An 18,793-nucleotide genomic window follows, 5' to 3' on the forward strand; every position below is an offset into this window, starting at 1 on the left:
ATTTTATGGTTCTAAGTAACGGGGTGGGTTTTTCACTTCTGCAAAAGAAACTGACTCCAGATCAGAATGTGACCTTCATCACAGTTATGCGTAGTTATTATAGCAATGCATGCAATACATTCCATACAGATAGTGTAAGATGCCAAGTGTACTCTAAAACCTGTTTTTCTTGAGGTTAGAATGACTTTCCCTGCTGTCTGGAGACATACATTAAACAATGTAACTTGCGTATATATTACGTATACCTCAAATATGACTATGGTCAGGGTTATTCTCAAATATCTGCAGGGTTTTTTTCATGTCTTCGTTTCAAGATTATCCTTCAATCAAGATCGTTTTATTTATACAGTTTTGCAATTAAGTCTGAACTCCAGACTCCCTGCTTATTGTTCTTGGGGATTTTTAACAGAGCAAACCTCAGCTATGAACTGCTATGAATTTAAAGTTTAAAATACAAATCCTGCACACTGCCCAGTCCCCACTGTTTTTAGCTGTTTGTCTATTTTTTCCCAAAGTAAGTGTTCTTGCATGTATTTAGTGCCCCCCCCCCCACCCCCCGAGGCTTCAGCCAACTCCACGCCCACAGACAGACACTGCCTTGCTTTCCCATGAACACCACACGGAATGTATGTAACATATGTTTTTCCCCTCTGGGCAGCAAAACTCTCTTCACACAGACACAAACTCGTAGCTTTTGGGAACCACGTCCACTCTGTTAATAGGAAACATGGGAACATTGGTAAATAATTGCAGACTTGTCAAACAGTGTCCATGTTTGGTTGAGGAAGATACGTGGTAGGCCTATACTCAGAACAGCTTGTTTTCTAGTTTGGTGTATTGCTACACCAACCTAGTGGGTTTTGTACCAGTCACCACGAGGCTGCATCGCTCCCCGTATACATAACCCCGTATATAAAAAACTTAGCACAAGCCTTGACACATTGGAATTTTTCCAATCTAAAACCCAAAGAAATGCAAGAACAAATACAAGTGTCCAGAGAAGCGTTAACAGCTCAGTCAGTAAGAAGACTACCCTAGTGATCGCAAGGTTGATTGTTCAAAACCTCATCCTGACAGTGTGTTTAAAGTCAAATACCCAAATCAAAGAAATAATATATATATATATATAATATATATATATATTATATATAAGGCACAGATTAGTGAATAAAAATTCACCATAATGCACAGAATGAAGGGTTTGAAGCTACATTTTATTCTAGGGGAGTATCCTCAGACTCCCCCTCCCAATGTTGAAGCGAAACCTGCGCCTTTGGGTGTATATATTCCACATGCACTCGACTCAAGCCTGCTCGTACCTGGAAGGCAGAGGTCAGGGTGACCCTTTAAATCTCCCTTTAAGGATCAACAAAGTATCACAAACAACATTTTCACACATCATTTTATTTAATAAAGATTGATTCACACCAAAATGTGTAATGATCTGTTATGCCTTGACAATGTGTTGACATGTTTTGTGGTAAGACATTTTGATTTACTTAAAAATGAGATTCCCTTGACAATCATGGTCATCAAGTCAATGTTGGCAAACAATTATAATAAGAACACACAGGTTGTGAAGCACGGGCTGTTCACCCACATAATTAAGCGAAGAAGCTCGGTTCCTAACCTGTAATTAAAAAAATAATACACGAGAAGCCATTGCAATCTCATAGATTGACAGTTTGTCATTATTTATGTAAAAACATTTTTTATTAGCTTAAGTGCAAAGGCAGTTAGCGTTTTGTGTCCACCAGACTTTATGGTGTTTGACCAGCTCTTTCATTGTGTAAAAAGATCAAGTGCTGTCAATACACAGCTGTGACTGTTCGTGGCTAGCGTTATGTCTTGAGGCGTTTGCTTTGTTCGGTAAGTCCTTGACTGCGCCCTCCGTTGTGTGCCGACCCACTGTGATACTGGTGTCCATTTTTAGCGGCTGGCACCTTTGAGATAGAAACATGACAAAGTTGACAAAGGTCAATGAGTTTTGAAAATCAAGAAAAATTTAGTTTATTAAGCACTTTTATGCAAGTGATGAGACCTACTAGATCACATAGTCACACTTACTTTTCTTTTGCTGCTGCCATTCTCTGCATTCAAGCCCAATGCTGCTTCAATTTCTGGAAACACAGACACAATAACAGGCATGACTGAGAGCTACTAAGGCCACCATTACACACTAACCTAACCCCACAGATAGGGGGATAGATAAGTATACCTGTGAGAATGCAGTCAATTTGCTCCACCACCAGGTCAGCATCCTCCTCATTGAAGCACAAGGGAGGCTTAAACTTGAGCACATTGCGATGGGGTCCGTCAGCACTGAGGAGGATGCGCTGCTCCTTTAGCCTGGGACAAAATGCACTTGTTTGAATTTAAAAAGGAACTAATAACTTACAAGCAGCCAGGGAGCCACCTTATTAATGGTATTAAATATACCTATGCCTCTGCTGCTGTGACGAAATGTCAGTCAGGGTAAAAAAGCATATGCAGTTAAAATTGTAATATCAGACACTATTGGTAAGCCAGGGTCATCCATTGTCCTATGGTAAGAGTTATGTTACATTCCAATTTTGTAAAATCTTTAAGTCATGAATGGAGGCTGGAGTCAGGTTTTAAATTTTAGCAAGGCATTACATTACTGTGATTTCCCTTCACTTAAAAACACATACAAATAGGTAGACTCAATCAACTAAATATATCAAACTCCCATAGTTTGATTTCTCAATAATAATGACAGAGAAATCATAACTATACAGTATCATGATAAAGAGGCTATTATCAGCTCTCATTTTAAATTATAATACATAGTGCATGTGATGCAGTTTTTTTAATATTGAACTTGCTTATCCCACCTTAAGTTGATAAGCCTTGTGTGTGTGTTATGAGATAACTGCTGTTCAAAGTGTGCCAACTCTCTCATAACAGCTGTGCACCTTGCACCTTATTGGTTTACAACCGGTTTGCACCAGCACAGAATTATAGAAGCAGCATAGTCATGGTTTCCCCAGTACAGAATGTATCTGAGCGAACTCTTTGCTTGAAATGCTTCATATGTGTATATTTTTCATTATTATTATTAATACAACATCACACAGTCCACTTACTTATATATGACTTCTTGGGCTTCTGCTGTTGCAGGAGTTAGCTTCAACCGGTCCTTTACAAGCTCCATCCCCACAAAGAGGCCACAGCCCCTAAGGAATGTCAAGCCATTTGGGTTTGGTTTAGTCACTTAGTTTGACATATGTTTAAAAAAACATGAAAACATGTTCATGGTTATATGGATGAAATTAAAACTTTTCAGTTCAAATCCACCTCTTTTTTCATTGTATTTTTTCCTTTAAAAGTAGCAAAATGTGTCAAGTGTTCAATAGCAGGTTGTTAGAATATAATGGCAGCTCCAATTTAAACATATTGCAAGATCTCCCACAAGGTTTAACTGACAATCACTGGGAGGTGTGGCACAACTGTGTCAAACCCAAGAACATCTAACGGCAACATGTTGTTTCATTGTCGAGTCACTGAATAACATGTTGGTCCAGATATTACAGGAACATGATGTACATTTGCTCTGGTTTCACAAACAGGACACGCAGAGATCTAATCAGCACACACACTGTTAGTCTGTCTGTGTGTGTGTGTGTTTGCGTACCTGATATCACCGACCAGTGGATGCTTCTCCTTCTGCTTCTCCAGCAGTTGAGTCAGGTATTGGCCCGTGCGCAGTGCATTGCCCTGCAGGTCCTCTTTCACGATCACGTCCAAGACGGCCAGACCGATGGCACACGACACTGGGTTACCGCCAAACTGAGGAATTCAAAACCCCATACACAGAGGAAAGATTACACCACGGTCAGGTTCCCCACCACCTTGGCAACCAAGCTGCTTGATCATCTTCGGCATTAAATATATATCAGACGTAAAGTGTCACAGAGTAAGCACAGAGGTTTGGTCTATGCTAAGCTAAAGGCATTTGTGTTTTTTTCCAACCCTCTGGAATCAGCTTCCCAAACAAATAGGATCCTTTTAATGTGTTGTCTCATCCTACACTCCTGCACATTCATTTGAATATGCCTGTGTACAATGTTAAGCACTTTGTAACGGTCTGTTTTAAAAAGTGCTATATAAATGTTCTTGCTTACATACTAAATTGACTTCAAGATGGATAATTGCTCTAACACACTCTACCCTTATCAGAATGTGAATGGAGAAGTTCCAAGCGTGCTTAAAATGTATTCTGTTGTGAAAGAGAGAGCTCTGTTGTCAGCTGTGTTAAAACCCCCTCACATGGAGTTTAAACTGAGGCTGTAAATGGGGGACAAATAAAATGGCCTGAACAGGATGTATTTCCCCCTATAATGTGGAAAGCAGATGTGTGGCAAATAAAGACAAGCACGTCATCACAAGGTTGAGGTCAAGTCATTGCCTTTTCTGGGCAGCTTGGGAGAAATAGCAAAGAACATATGATGGGTTGCCTGCAATGTGCCTTTGTCATTTTTGGTATGTCTTAAAGGTGTAGTCAACGATTCTGGAGAAGGCTTGTTGTCAAAATCAGTGAATATCTCCTCATGATTTGCTACATGTCCATACTGTGTGTGTGTTTATCCAGTGTTAATACACAGCCTAGGCTCTGTAAACAAAAGTCATTATGACAACAAGCATTCTCCAGAATAGCTGACTTCACCTTTAACTAAATAAAAATTCAAAAAATTGTCATTCATTGCTCAACATTTTGCTACATGATCATTTTTGAAATCTTTTTATCACGTTACTTGCAGAGTTATGATTCCACGTGATGCTCTTACTGTATTGAAATACTCCATTCCAGATAGCATGAAGGCCTCTGCCACTTCTTTGGTGGTGACCACACATGACATGGGGTGGCCGTTGCCGATGGGCTTTCCCATTGTGACGATGTCGGGCACAAAGTCCTCCCCCTGGAGCTGGAAGGCCCAGAAGTGTGAGCCAACACGCCCAAAGCCCACCTGGACCTCATCAGAGATGACCACGCCCCCTGCCTCACGGACATGTCTGAGAAGATTGGTGCGGATAGAAACCGTGGTTAGCTACTATAGCTGTCGTGAAGGCACACACATAAATGCAGTCACGTTCAACAGGTTTGTCAGGTTTTTCAATTTTCGCAGTAAACACATTCATTGAAAACACAAGTGTGTTGCTTCAAGCATTTCTTGCAGTATGCAAAAATGGTACATTCTCTTTATGTTTACCATGCATCTATTTTCATGTTTAACATGCATTGCATTCATGTCATTATTGCAGACTTAATGAGCTTTCTATAATATTGAGTTGGTGAGCTTATTCTAACAGCCGAACAAATAGAGAGTAAAAATTAAGAATTGCCTCGCAGATTAAAGGCGGAGTCAGTCATTACATTTGTCAAAATAATTTTTTTTTCAGCACGGACAGGTAGCGGATTGTGAGGATATATTCACGGATTTTGAAATAGATTTTTTGACAACAAGCATTCTCCAGAATTGCTGAACTTTAACTGGTTAAGAATATTAGTGATTTTTCTGCGATAACGTTGATACATACTTTGCCACTTGCTGGAAGTAGCCCGCGGGGGGAATGACCTGCCCGCCACAACTCTGCAATGACTCAGCAATAAAAGCGGCAATCTGTACGGGACAAACATTATATAAGAACACACTGCCCAGCTGATTGACTGGGAGAAGGATCCTCCATCTTTATATGTAGATCTCCTTGAAGTTGGCACAGGATTGTAAAGAAAATACATAAAATGAATATCATTGTAGGTCACTGTGGAGGAAAAATGAAATGTGTATTCACTTGACATATGTAGACAGAGTTGTGTATTTTTTCCACGTACAAACAGTATCACAGAAAAAAAAAACATGTTAATTTACTCCTTTTGTTAATTTTGGTTTCCGTGTGTAGAACATTAGATATGTGTTATGTTCATTGGGCTGAACTCCCGGATCCCTCTGGTCACTGGACACTAAAGGTCTGTTTCACGTTCATGTGATCTGGCATTTGACCCTACAATCCACAGTCCCCGGCCTGAACCTGATTATTGGAAGGAAAAAGTGAAAGAGAGAAAAAGGGGATAAAGGGAAAAAGGAAAAGTGCATTCGTGAAAAAAGAGGACAAACAAGCCAGCTGTCATGGAAGTCAGGACTTAAAGGTGCAGTGTGCATTTTTCACAACAGACTCGGTAGAAATGGAATGGAATATTCATAAGCATCTTTTAATTAATTAGTGTATAATCGCTTGAAAGTTAAAGTTGATGTTTCTTTTATTACCTTAGAATGAGCCGTTTATATCTACAAGATGTAGCTTCAAAAGCTACAGTGGCCTTCAAGGACAAGATGTCCTTGAAGGCCACTGTAGCTTTTGAAATTATTCAAAAGGGAGAGGTTACCAAAAGTGTATTGCAACCTTGACATTTCTTAACAACATGCCACTAAATATTGTGATAATACACACTGCACCTTTAAAAAAAATACAACAGCATATTTTACACACTTGTCAACATTACATAATACTCTTTTTTTGTGTGATCCAGGGCCATTTCCTTTAAAGAAAAAAGATTAATTCTTTAAAAGACAACCCACCAATTCAAAAGTGTATTTTTCAGTGAGTCTGGCAACACAGTGGTATCAAACACAAACTGTACCTTGCCTCCTTTTCCATGGACTCTGTCTATTATTTCTTTGACTTCATGGGCATATGCTGCGGCAGGGTCAGGGTGGTCCGCTCTGTATTTGCCTCTGTACACGTCCGGGCTCGGAGCCTGCAAAGGAAACAAGGCGTAGATAGAATAAATAAGAATTATTAAAATATTAAGATTTTTAATCAATAAAATATTGATGTTTTGTGGACAACAAATGTAATAAAATTCCCCCTCAGTTATCTATCTGATGTATGAGTTTATGTTTAAAAGTCTGGTGGAAACATGTAGCAATACTTGTCCTTTTTAGGCTCGTGTTTATCCATAGGTCGAGATGTGCAAAGGTGATGAGCTGGTTGAGAGCTGCCAAGTTCATTTATGAAAGCATTTGTTATCTTTGTTCAAAGTACACACATATTGTATCTGTCTGAACAATTACTGAAGCATTTTATTGGCAAGATAATGTGAGACATAATAGTGCAAGGTGCAAATATGGGAATAGAAAATAACAAATATAGAATGAAATCAAATATAATCAAATATAACATAAAATAAAATACTCTAGTGACCTATGTAGTTACATTCTAGCCTAGGCTGTTCCCCAAGCAGCCCAGGCTAAAATGCCGGTCATCCTGTGAGTTACCAGCATTGAAACCACAGCCTTATTGCCTAGAGACTATGAAGATGAATTAAATATGCATAAGCTGGACAGAATTTCCCGCACCTTTGGCATGTAACACTAGAGCTAGAGGGATTCCACAAGGTGCCATATCAAACTACACCATCATGAGAACAGAACACAACAGCACAATGGACTAGGGGACCTTTGGCAGAGTCAAGTAACAGCAGAGATATCTTGGTTTGTAGTCCCTTGTGTTATGCTATGAATGCCGAATCCTCCAATTCCCATAATGCAACACAAAAGCATGTTTGGTTTTATTACACCTTCCTTGTCTTACAAACTCCTGTGGGGGGGAAGTTGTAGACAGCCCCTGCTGATCCAAGAAAAAAGGCGCTGGAAAAGTATAGTCCAGGAACGCCCGCAGAGCCACGGTGCATCCTTCTCTGCCTCAAAGGCGATTGTTTGTTTTAGACTAGAGACTGTGTGATTGTGCAGGTAGTCAAGGTCACATTTCTTAAGTTGTTTTTGGATGCTGGGCTGTCTCGCTAACAATGACAAAGTGCCTTTAAGATGTTTGTTTTTTTGTCATTGCATTTCAAATACCACTGCACGCAATTGGATACTAACAAAGTGACGTATTAAGCCCCGTTCGTTGAGCAAACAGCGGGATTAACTGTTAAATGAAACTCTTGCCGTGGTCGGTCAGCAAAACAGAACATTCCTCTTACTTGCTAATGAAAGATTTGAGTGCTGTGTTCCAAATCGTAAAGTGTCGAGCCATCTCTTTTATCACGGCTTCAACGGCGCATGCACAGCACTGTCGCCATCCGGTTACGTCCGTCCCAGAGCACCATACATAGGGCTCTGGCCCGCCCATATGCGATATAACCAATCGAAATGTAGCTCAGCATTTTCTGACATATTTCATGAGCTTCAATGGAGCTCCTCATGTCCTCGCTGATGGACAGCAGCACGTTTGAGCGGGAGCCATTTTACTGTTGGTGGTTTCAGGAAGAAGCTAAAACATTTTCTGTTGACCAACACTAAATTGGCTCCCTTTCAAAAGCGCTACGACTTCTACTTCTCCTTAACCACACACTCACCTACACACATCTGTATCCTCTTGCGTGCAAAGTGAGTGAGTATACTCAGCAGCCTGCCAAAGCCCAGTGGTGCCAGCTGAGTCATTGTGTTTTGATAGTGTGCAGGATGAGCGAACAGAGCACTCACCACATGCACAGACTGATTGTGCTCATAGTCTGACAGCTGGTGGAACTTGTACGGACTGATGTCAATGAGGGACGAGACGTGGCCGTGGTACGCACTGCGGAACAAAGCAAACAAATCAGTCCTCTCAACTGTCTAATATCAAGTGGAGGGGGGTGCAACATAGGTATAAAATCATATATATTTTTTAAATAAAACACTTAATAAAAGCATGTCACTGCTAATGATAATCTACATTTAAAGGTGGTGTCAGCAATTCTGGAGAACGCTTGTTGTCAAAATCACTGTTTGTCCAAATCGAATATCTCCTCACGATCCGCTACCTGTCTATACAGAAACTCTGGCGTTTACACACGGACTAGACTCTGTAAACCGGTACGTAAACAAAGGGTATATATGCAAACAAAGGGGCCCATCCGTAGTGAGCAACATGGCCGTTTGCAGAGCCTAGGCTGTGTATGAATTAACACTGGATTTTTTTTTCAGCGCACACACAGTACAGCCAGGTAGCGGATTGTGAGCGGATATTCACTGATTTTGACACAAAACGTTATTTTGACAACAAGGCATTCTCCAGAATGGGGGACTTCACCTTGAAGTGCTTTCATTATGCTCCTCAGAGGCTGACCCAGGCAGCAGCACTTACTTTTCCAACGTGACGATGTCTTTGTGGCCCGTGTACTGCCAGGCCAGACGCAGCGCCAGGTCGTTGGCTTCGGAGCTGGGAGTTGAAAAGAGCAAGGGTTACAGTGAGTTACTCAGTGGCCACAAAATACACAGGTGAGGTGAGGCTGCAGATATCACAAGCACGTCAGTCACACAGCTCGATGTTTTACTTCCCATTATGGGTGCGTATGATGTATCCACATTAACACAAACGTGTCGGGCTATGATTGAAGTTTAGCTGATAAGCAATAAATTGATCCTGCTCTGTTGTCTTTGCCCCACCCGTGTATCCGGTCTGTGTGTGTGAATGTGTGTGTGTGTGTGTGTGTGTGTGTGTGTGTGTGTGTGTGTGTGTGTGTGTGTGTGTGTGAATGTGTGTGTCTGTGCGTGCTTTGGCACTCGCCAATGTGTAATCCAGAAAGTGGTATGGCATTGCACAACAGAGCTATGAATATTAGTGTGAAAATCTCCTCCCCATAGACTTGTTACTTCTACGCTACAAAATATGTGGACACACAAATATTACACTCACATGTGATTGTTAAATAGTCAGTTTCCTAAACCATGGTGAAGCTGTCGTAATGCTACATGGTGCAGCGTTTTTGCTACTATCTCCCATCCTTTTCTTGGCTACAAAAACATCAGTAAAGTGGAAGTGCAATGTTGTTTTAAGTGGAACTATGAGGCCCATATAAGAGCAGTATATCTTTCCCCCAATCTTGTCTTCAGTGTACAATCTGATTGCAGCTTTGCAATCTGCATGATAATAACCCTGAACCAGATCATTCCTGATGGCACTGCAGAAGTCCAGCCAGCCCAGTGGTGTAAATAAGTAACCCTTCCAGACTGGTCCAGGCTAATGTCCAAACCACCATAGTTAGCACACTTGAAAATCCAGACAGTAACATGGCAGCCGATCAAGTTTGGACCACACCCACTTTGATCTTACAATTGACAAAAAGTCCCATTTATTTCTCCTATCAGGGATAGTCCACCTTAGGTAACAGTTCAAGTTGTTAAAAGAGGTGTGATACCAAGATGTGAATCCAACATTAATGGCACCAGGCTGTAAATCAATTGACCGCAATCTCTCATTGTCTACGTACTGTGCCATCAACACCAAATGAAACACACCCCATATATAAACTTGTGTGGCAGGCAGACGTGTGTGATGTTTTTTTTTCGTTGTTTTGGGCTGTGTGTGAGCACATGCATGCAGACGTACCCAGAGTTGACAAAGTAGCACACAGACAGCTTGTCAGGCAGCGTGGCCTGCAGCCTCTGGGCGTACACTACGAGGTTGTCATGCAAGAAACGCGTGTTGGTGTTGAGTTGTTCCATCTGCTGAGCTCCTGCCTTGACCACATCGGGGTGACAGTGGCCCACTGAAGGGGAAATGGGCAGAAAAAACATCATGCACACAGGATTAGAACCGCTCCTTTACAGGGAGGCCCCAAATCATCTGACTGTAATTTGAGGTCATAACAGGCCATGACAACTGCAACGGAAGGCAACATAATTGGAGGCCATAAAATGAAATTAAAGAGCGTTTAATGTGCAGTGCGTAGGACACGTCCTATTATGTCTCTGCCTGCCATGTGGGGAAGCGTCAGTCTCTCAGAATTAGCTGTATGTTGCATGACAAACTCAATCTGGTGCTGCATGCGCTGTAGTGAAAACTAGTTCTCAACAATAATAATGATTCCAGATTTGTATGCAAGACCAACACAAGAGGCCTGAATGTGGGAGGCAGCAACCCTACTTCTGCTCTTGTGTTTTGAAAGGTTTGGTGTTATATATAAAGAAACGTAATAGAATGTACATTCATGTTTATGCGTTTTTCATGTGTGTGTGTGTTTACCATGAGCCACGTTATTGATGCAGTCCAGGTAGCGCTCTCCTTTTTCATTATACATGTACTGGCCTTTGGCGTGCACAATCTTGATGGGGTCATGGCTGAAGAAAATCTTACAGGATGGCCTGCAGAGGAGTCACATATTAATGTTTACATGTTGTGCGCAAAGTGTGGCCGTAACTCTGGTTTACCGGTTTTTATGTTAAAAAGCGGTAATAAAAACATATTTTACTTTTGAACTGTGCCCATGACTTGACATAACTTAATAATTTAAGTTATACAACACAATGCACAAGTTACTACTGCAGCTTACAGAAAAAGTACTGTACGTTCTGTTTTCTCATTGACAAAGTGGGCCGCCTCTATCCAATCAGAATCCAGAATCCAGTTGGACTTACATTTGCATTGCAATATTGACTTAGCTGCGTATAGAAACAAATAAATCAACTAATATAATGAAGACATTTGTTTACAGAATCATATTTGATTTGTTGAGATCGGAACAAATTCTCGTACTTTCTGTACATTTCTGTATCAAAATGTTTAAACTATTTAACGTTGCGTAACCTATTTGTAAGAGCTAGAAGACGACAGACTTTAAACAAATCTTTTCACTTTTTAAGTTAATTTTGTTTAAATTTTTCAGTATCAAGTCTTCATGGAGATGCTATTAGGCCCTACTTAAAGGTTTATTTGCAGAGCCTTCAGTTACAAAACGGGCTTGGCTGCTGAAAACAATAACAGCAGTGAAACAGAAACTTTTCAGGAAGCTTTCTGACATAGTGTTCCATGGATCAAATTTTTCTGTTAAGAAAGTTTGTTTATTCACTTGTGTAAATATATATATAAGACAATGTTTACTTCTCTGACACACTCAAAGTTACATAACCTAGTGCACCTTTAACGACATACTTTTTTTTCTTAAAACAGAAACATGTAGGTCGGACTGTCAATTATCTTACCCAATATGTTTCTTCCGCAGGTCCAATGTCTTCTTTTTTTCAAGTTTTTCCGCAGACATCCTGATGTTGTCCAGCCGCCGGTCGGTTAACTCTGTCCTGCCCTCGCCGTCTCACTGGAAGCTGACCTACAGCTGCTTGAGCACAAGCCGGCTTTGACAGCCGCGCATGCGCATTCATACAGAAAATCACCCCCAAAAAAGGAAAAAATCCTCAAAGCCGCGGCTTGCGCTACTCTCGTGCTGCCACCTTCAGCTCAAAACGTGTCACAGGGACCGTGACGTAAAGCAGGTGTTCACTGACAAGTTTCATCCTGTTCCAACCTCTTAATGGTTTATGGTTATGTTCAAGCTGTTTGGAAAGTATGTAGACTACTGCATTTTTAAAGGTGGAATGTAGCCTACATTTAACTTACACGTTTGGTTACTGCTTTAATATAGGCGTACCTGTAGCCTTCTTTGTGCTACTTTATACTTAAATTCCTAGCCTACCTTTTCACACCACATTTATCCAACAGCTATTACCAGATAGGCTATCCGAGAAAAATATAATTTCCATTTATGACGATTTACACTTCTACTCCAACACAATTCAGAATGAAATATTGTAGCATACTTTTTACCCCACTACATTCATTTGACAGCAATAGTTAATTGTGTGTAGGCCATGTGCATGATTTAAATTAAAATATGCATTGATTAGAAAAATACAACACTATAGACAGAAGTTAAAATCATAATAATGGCAGGCCTACTTTTACTTCTGACACTTTTACCTTTAGTTACAGTTAAAGGCTAGTATATAAAAGTAGCCATTTTGCAAGACTTAAATACATTTCCTTCATAGGTTTGTATGTTGTTTTTGGGCAATATACAGTTTAGGGTTAATTGCAAGTTCTTCAGTGTACATAAATATATGTCCTGGCTACTGTAATAGAGACAATCATACTCAGCGATCTTATAGACACCAAATGGGATAGACCACCAATAAAGGCGAGACGATTGTTTGATGTATTTGAAAGACTGTTTATTTGGGTCCAACAGTACAGTCATATGAAATGTAGTGTGCGAACACCAGGATTTTTAAAGAAAAGTCAATTGAGTGGATAAACAAATAAAAATACAAAGGCAAAACAGTATAAACCACAACCAAACAAATGCAGTTTTAATTTAAAAACACAACAATATGGATTTTGCTTTGCATTTTTGCTACTGTACCAAGACTGCATTTTAGTTTATAGTGATGTATGCCTATTGTTAGGCTATATACAGTATGTGTAGAGGTGTACATCAATCTGACAATAGATGTGGTTTATTGGTTTAAATGTGGTCAAATAAGTGTGGCTTTTCTGATGTACACCCAAAGTCGGTTTTCTGGCTACGCTACTGGTTTAGAGTGTTGAGGCAATATACTTATTTCAGTAAGGCTGCAGTGCATTGGAGGGTACAGATCTGTGAGACTTTCCATATCTGATAGGAGACAAGTGTCTTTAGGCATAATGCAGATGGGTGACTATAGTCACTGATCCTACACCAGCACTTTTATTCTGGGAGGTTTTAGTGAGTTAAGTTTGGCTAATGGGAGTATCCGATACATCCTCTTCTGAGGAAAAATGACTCAACAACATTTCGTAGCCACTCACGAGATCTGTTAATACTGATATGGAAATAAATGCTTGAAATGTTTTGGCACGTCTGCTAATAGCAGAATAAACTTAAACGAGTAAAGTCAACACTCAATCAAATAAAAAAAAATCTATAAAAAAATGTAGCTGCACATGCTAAAGATACAGCAACGTGTGAGAACAAATACTGTAACAGGCTGGAAATAAAAACACAAAATAAAATAAAACAATGCACATTTTTTTGTAATAATGTAACAGAAAACGATTGAAAACAGGAGTTTGGGGATGGTATTTGAGGAAATACTAAACCAATCACAAATTGATATTTAATGAAAGGTCCATGTATACATTTGTTTCGTTGTCTTCTGGTAAATAAACATTGTCTTTCCAGGTAGTGGTAATACAGGGTAGCACGACTGAGCAAATGGAGCTATCCATTCAGCTGCATTTTTTCATGCTACACACATTAACCAAAAGTATAAATTGCACTTCTTGTCAAATGAGCAAACATTTTAACAGTACATTAATAATCCACTATACATATATCAAACTACATTCAATGCAAAGAGAGAAAAGAGAAAGCATGAGGAAAAGGCTGTGATATTTAGCTTTGCTCAGTTGCATTGGCTGGGCCTGTCAACATTCAGGCCATCTGTACTTTGTCGTCTTGGTTAGCTTCTTGACGCTCACAAAATTAAATAAAAGCAGATGTATTCCATAAGTGTTATGTGGCGCCTTAGCATGATTGAAAATTCTCTCCATTATCTCAACAAAGACACCGCGGAAAAAAATCGACATCAAAAGCCAAAACAACTGAAAAGGAATGCTGTTAAGAACCAAAATGCCTCCATTTAAGAAATTATAGAAAAATAAATAATGTACCACTTAAAATACTGAGACAAATACACAAATATATGCACAGAAAAAAACGTAAAAATTGTTACATACATAAAAACCCAACAACAATAAAGAAACCTGTTGTGTAGTTCTTGCCACTGGTAGAGTCGCATGTTGTTGTCCTACTATCAGATAGCACCATTATAATCTATACAGATGTGCATCCATTCTTATTAACCATGAGATGAACTGTACAATCACAACAGAAACCATAAGGGAATCAATTCTTCTCCAATTCCACCTGTGGTTGCTGCTACGTCACAACAGAATGTTGGTTTTTCACTTCCTGACCTTACAGTAAACCCTTCATGCATGTTTCTAGTGTTGAAGAAAAGAAGTATCGCCTTGCATAGCAGCTAACTATGTCGGGAGGCAATTTAAATATAAGAAATGAAAAAGATGAGTTAACTATGGTGAAATATATGAACCTATAGCTGACCTACAGCTCCACTTTTTGCTGGAAGGAATGTGACATGACTGGCCACCAGTTAGACTGTGATGTATAAATGGAGGTTAATTAACTATGTCGGTCTAATTGAGCTTTTCTTGCGCTTTAATACATGTTTTACGTATATGTTTAAGACAATTACATGAGATGTAAAAAGAGCAGTGTACCGCAACTGAGATTGTTCTGCTTACAACCTAACCCATAATCACAAAAATAAATCTGATTGTTGCGGTCGTTAGAGCTGCATCAGCCCTGGAACAATGCTTCTGATACTCTTGCTCAAATCAATGCTTACTTTCAAATATTTAAGAAAAATCCATAAGTAACACACCGTGAACATGCAGTGAATTGACAACACCGTACGAAGTCCAGAATGATTTTTTTTGCACATTTGACACAATGTGTTTCGCCACAAACAATGATTTCCTCAAAGAACCAAGACTAAGATCAGAGGACGTACAGAGTGAAGGATATAACCTCCATAACATTTCATCCAGAAAAAAAAAACTATTCACATGAAAAACAGTCCGCAATGTGTGTCTTTTTTCACACCTCTCGCAAACTGTAAGCTTACCCCTTCTGAGACGAAACAACACCCGTTCCTAATAATTCAAAATATGATATAAAGTTGTACATTTCTTTTTTCTGATAAAGGAATGAATAAAAGCTTGAGGCACCAAAGGCTATTATACACAAAAATACAAACAATGTTAAAGAATGAAAAGTAAAAAAGAAAACAAAAAAAAAGAAAGAAAGAAAAAGACGTGATTGCATTCTGTGAACGCTCTCAGTATAGAACCGTGAAGCGTTGCCCGTGAGGAGAGGCCCGTCGCTAAGGCCGATCTCCATGGAAACAGATCCAGTATCCATTCCCGGTGCTTTGATGTGGTGGGGGGGAGAGGGAGGGAGGGCGGTCCAAGGCATGTCTGTCCCAACCTAACTCCGCTCAGTGCAGTCAGCTAGCTAGACCGCTAACTTCTCCCCTCTTTGTCTGGTAGACGTGTGGCTGTTTAGAAGGGCAGCACACTAACCATGATGATGATGATGATGCAACAGTGAACACCTGCTGATATCATACCGTCTGCAGGCATCACCACAATAAAGCAACAATAACCAACAGCTTGACCCTCTGTAGGAGTGGGGAAGGGTTCAGGCTACCAGCCATGGCGTGACTCCCTTGAAGATTGAAAAAGGAAAGCAAAAAACATTACTAATTCAGAGCTCTGGGTTGTTGTTGTGTTTTTTTTTATGTTAGTCGTTTTTTTGCCTTTCTTTTTTCTGCAGAAGCCGTGACGAAACAAAACAGTGACATGTATGTACAGTACATATAAATATAGTTTCAGTATACTACTCATGCTTTTGCAGGGGTCAAGGGGGGGGGGGGGGGTGCAATGTTCTGTTTTGGTACAGTCATATCTTTTTTTCTCTTTTACAAAATGGTGCAGCATGATCGGCCGGTGAGCTTTGTTGAAGACGAGACGACACACAAAAAACACCTAGCGTTTGGTGTTAAAGAGAGCCAGTCCAGATTCCCCTTTTCTCCACATCCTCCTCCTCCTTCCACTTCTCCTCCAATCACAGCCCAGGAGAATGTGGGCGTGGCGCTCCAGTCTAAGCCATGCAAAGACTACAGAGACAAGTTCCTGCCGCCCCAGGCCCCGAGGATCTGAACTCCACCGCAAAAATGTGGGATGCGAGAAGAGCGGACACACACACGTTTGCTTTGTTGTTGTTGTTGTTGTTGTTGTTGTTTTTCCACACAGAGATGTGAGTAGAAGCAGCGTTTTGGGGACGTGAAACTCAGTTGTACACATAGAACTTCTTTTTTCTTTTAGACTTTTTTTTTTCTCCATTAAAAAAAAACTATAAATACCATAAAAGAAGCATTATTTACAAACTCCATGCGATTTCGGGTTAGAGTGATCACTGCAAGAAAAAACACAGGAGAAGAAGAAGGACATGAAGATGGACATTGTTTCATGGCTGAGATGTACACAGTCTACTTTGACACAGTGAGTCATACGTTGAAAACCCATGCAAACATAGAGTCCAAACCAACATGAACGTGACAAAATGACAAGGAGGGGAGCAAAAATGATAGGAACACTTTCCACATCCATATGTGCTTAAGGATACATTTGACTATCAATTGTAGCAGCAAATAACATAACTGCCAATAATCATTTTGCAGTGTTTAATGTAATAAAAGCCGAAATTGTAGTGACTTGCCGGTAACGTAATTACATTTCTGAACCAATAACGTTATAACTAAGTTATTAGCCTACATTATCATACATGATTATTACATATATTATTGGACGGGCTATGAAAAAATCCTTTAAGAATGCTATAACTGGAGCCGATAATATAATAATATACTTTCTTTTGATTTATTGGCTATAACGTATCACAATTCCTTCCTATTGCCTCTTTTAAATACCTGATTAAATACCTGACCACACAAACAGTCCCTACTCTAAATTATGGGTGAAAAGTAATGATGTTACTGGCTCATAAATGACGTTATTGTCAAGTGACTACATTATTGGCTTCCATTACATTTAAAACTTAAATAATATTAAGCAATTGGCAGTTAATATGTTACTGGCCGTTATTAAATGAGTGGGTGCTACATCCATATATTGTTCACTCTTTGAATGTGTGGCTGTACTACTGAAATCTGTCATATTCCTTATATACACTCATCTTACCTTCTGCCAGCACCCAGGCATTGGTAATCCATCAGGGCCCTGTTTACAGAAGAGAAACAGGGGGAGAAAAAAAGATTATGAGGACTTAAACAAGACTGGAGGGTTCACTTTTAACAGATGCAGAACAAGAACACGTTTTTAGCTATGCTTGACAAAAATGCATCCAGGCAATTTATCTGAATCAAACTGCCAAATGGAGTAAATTAAACCTTGCATCAAACAGAAGCATTTATTTTTTTAAATTTGTAAAATACATGTGGATGAGTTAAGTTTTGTTTTGGTGGTCACAAGCAGGTTACCGCTGTCTTTTAGGTTTCCGGCTATTGAAGGCATCAACATTGGAATAGTTTGCTTCATTTGGAGCTGTTGACTTCAGTGTTTGCTTCACTATCTAATAAACACAGTTTTGCGGAAGGAAGTGCCTGAATGCAAACAGTGCAAACTCTCTCTGACTTATTGAACTAGATGCCATACCAAGTTCTTCAAACAGATTCCTATAGTACAGGAACTTAGTGTGCAGTATCTAGCAAACCGCGTTATTGACTGTGATGAATAAAATCGTACACAATATTACATGTAACGGCAACTGCAAGAGTACATTCTCATTCATGCATGTAAAACACAAAAAGATATAACTCATGCAAATCGATATGTATCTATGTATATATATATAATTCAGTGATCTGAGGCAAAATGGCGGCAACAAAACCAGGGAGTTGGTTTTAAAACAAAGTTAATGCGGCTGCTTCAAGCACATGAAGGTATAGATGCAATTTGATGAAATGACGTTTGTGATATATACTTACCCACTATAAATAATTTCTTTGTGTACACACACAACATGCGAATACTGTATAATCAAATCACTATGGCATTTTAAAGTTATGCTTTTACCATTACAATTTCTACCCATGGTGTTAGAACTCCCATGCATTACACAGCATTGTCTCAGCAGCAATAAACATCATAGAAAAACACCCTTGATTTTGTCATATTGAATATAGGTCTGAATATAGGTTTATTTTCTTTTCTCTCTCCGTGTCATGGTCTGGCCCAATTGGTACACATTCAGGAAGAGGGGTAAGGAGAGTTAACAGAGTAGAGGAGGGGGTCCATGGCCATCAGTAAA

The 18,793-nt window shown here is 39.7% G+C and overlaps 2 protein-coding genes across 2 annotated transcripts in view; both read right to left on the reverse strand.

Moving 5' to 3' along the window:
* Positions 1 to 1,406: 1,406 nt before the first annotated feature.
* Positions 1,407 to 12,089, reverse strand: etnppl (ethanolamine-phosphate phospho-lyase). The gene is made up of 13 exons (XM_080051716.1): positions 11,988 to 12,089; positions 11,032 to 11,150; positions 10,396 to 10,555; positions 9,151 to 9,225; positions 8,508 to 8,601; positions 6,662 to 6,778; positions 5,560 to 5,642; positions 4,809 to 5,034; positions 3,656 to 3,810; positions 3,108 to 3,197; positions 2,219 to 2,349; positions 2,068 to 2,120; positions 1,407 to 1,943 (listed from the first exon to the last, which is right to left on the reverse strand). The coding sequence occupies exons 1-13, from the start codon at positions 12,044 to 12,046 to the stop codon at positions 1,842 to 1,844; spliced, it is 1,464 nt and encodes a 487-aa protein (XP_079907842.1). The 5' UTR covers positions 12,047 to 12,089; the 3' UTR covers positions 1,407 to 1,841.
* Positions 12,090 to 17,655: 5,566 nt separating this feature from the next.
* The window catches only part of col25a1 (collagen type XXV alpha 1 chain), a gene marked incomplete at its 3' end in the record, with an annotated part of 147,445 nt that continues 146,307 nt past the window's right edge, over positions 17,656 to 18,793 (reverse strand). Inside the window, exon 36 of the mRNA XM_080052367.1 lies at positions 17,656 to 17,703. Within this exon, the coding sequence (XP_079908493.1) occupies positions 17,656 to 17,703 (48 nt within the window). The remainder of the gene's footprint in view (positions 17,704 to 18,793) is intronic.

This window comes from Ammodytes marinus, assembly GCF_949987685.1.
Source record: "Ammodytes marinus genome assembly, chromosome: 23".
NCBI classification, from domain to species: Eukaryota; Metazoa; Chordata; class Actinopteri; order Uranoscopiformes; family Ammodytidae; genus Ammodytes; species Ammodytes marinus.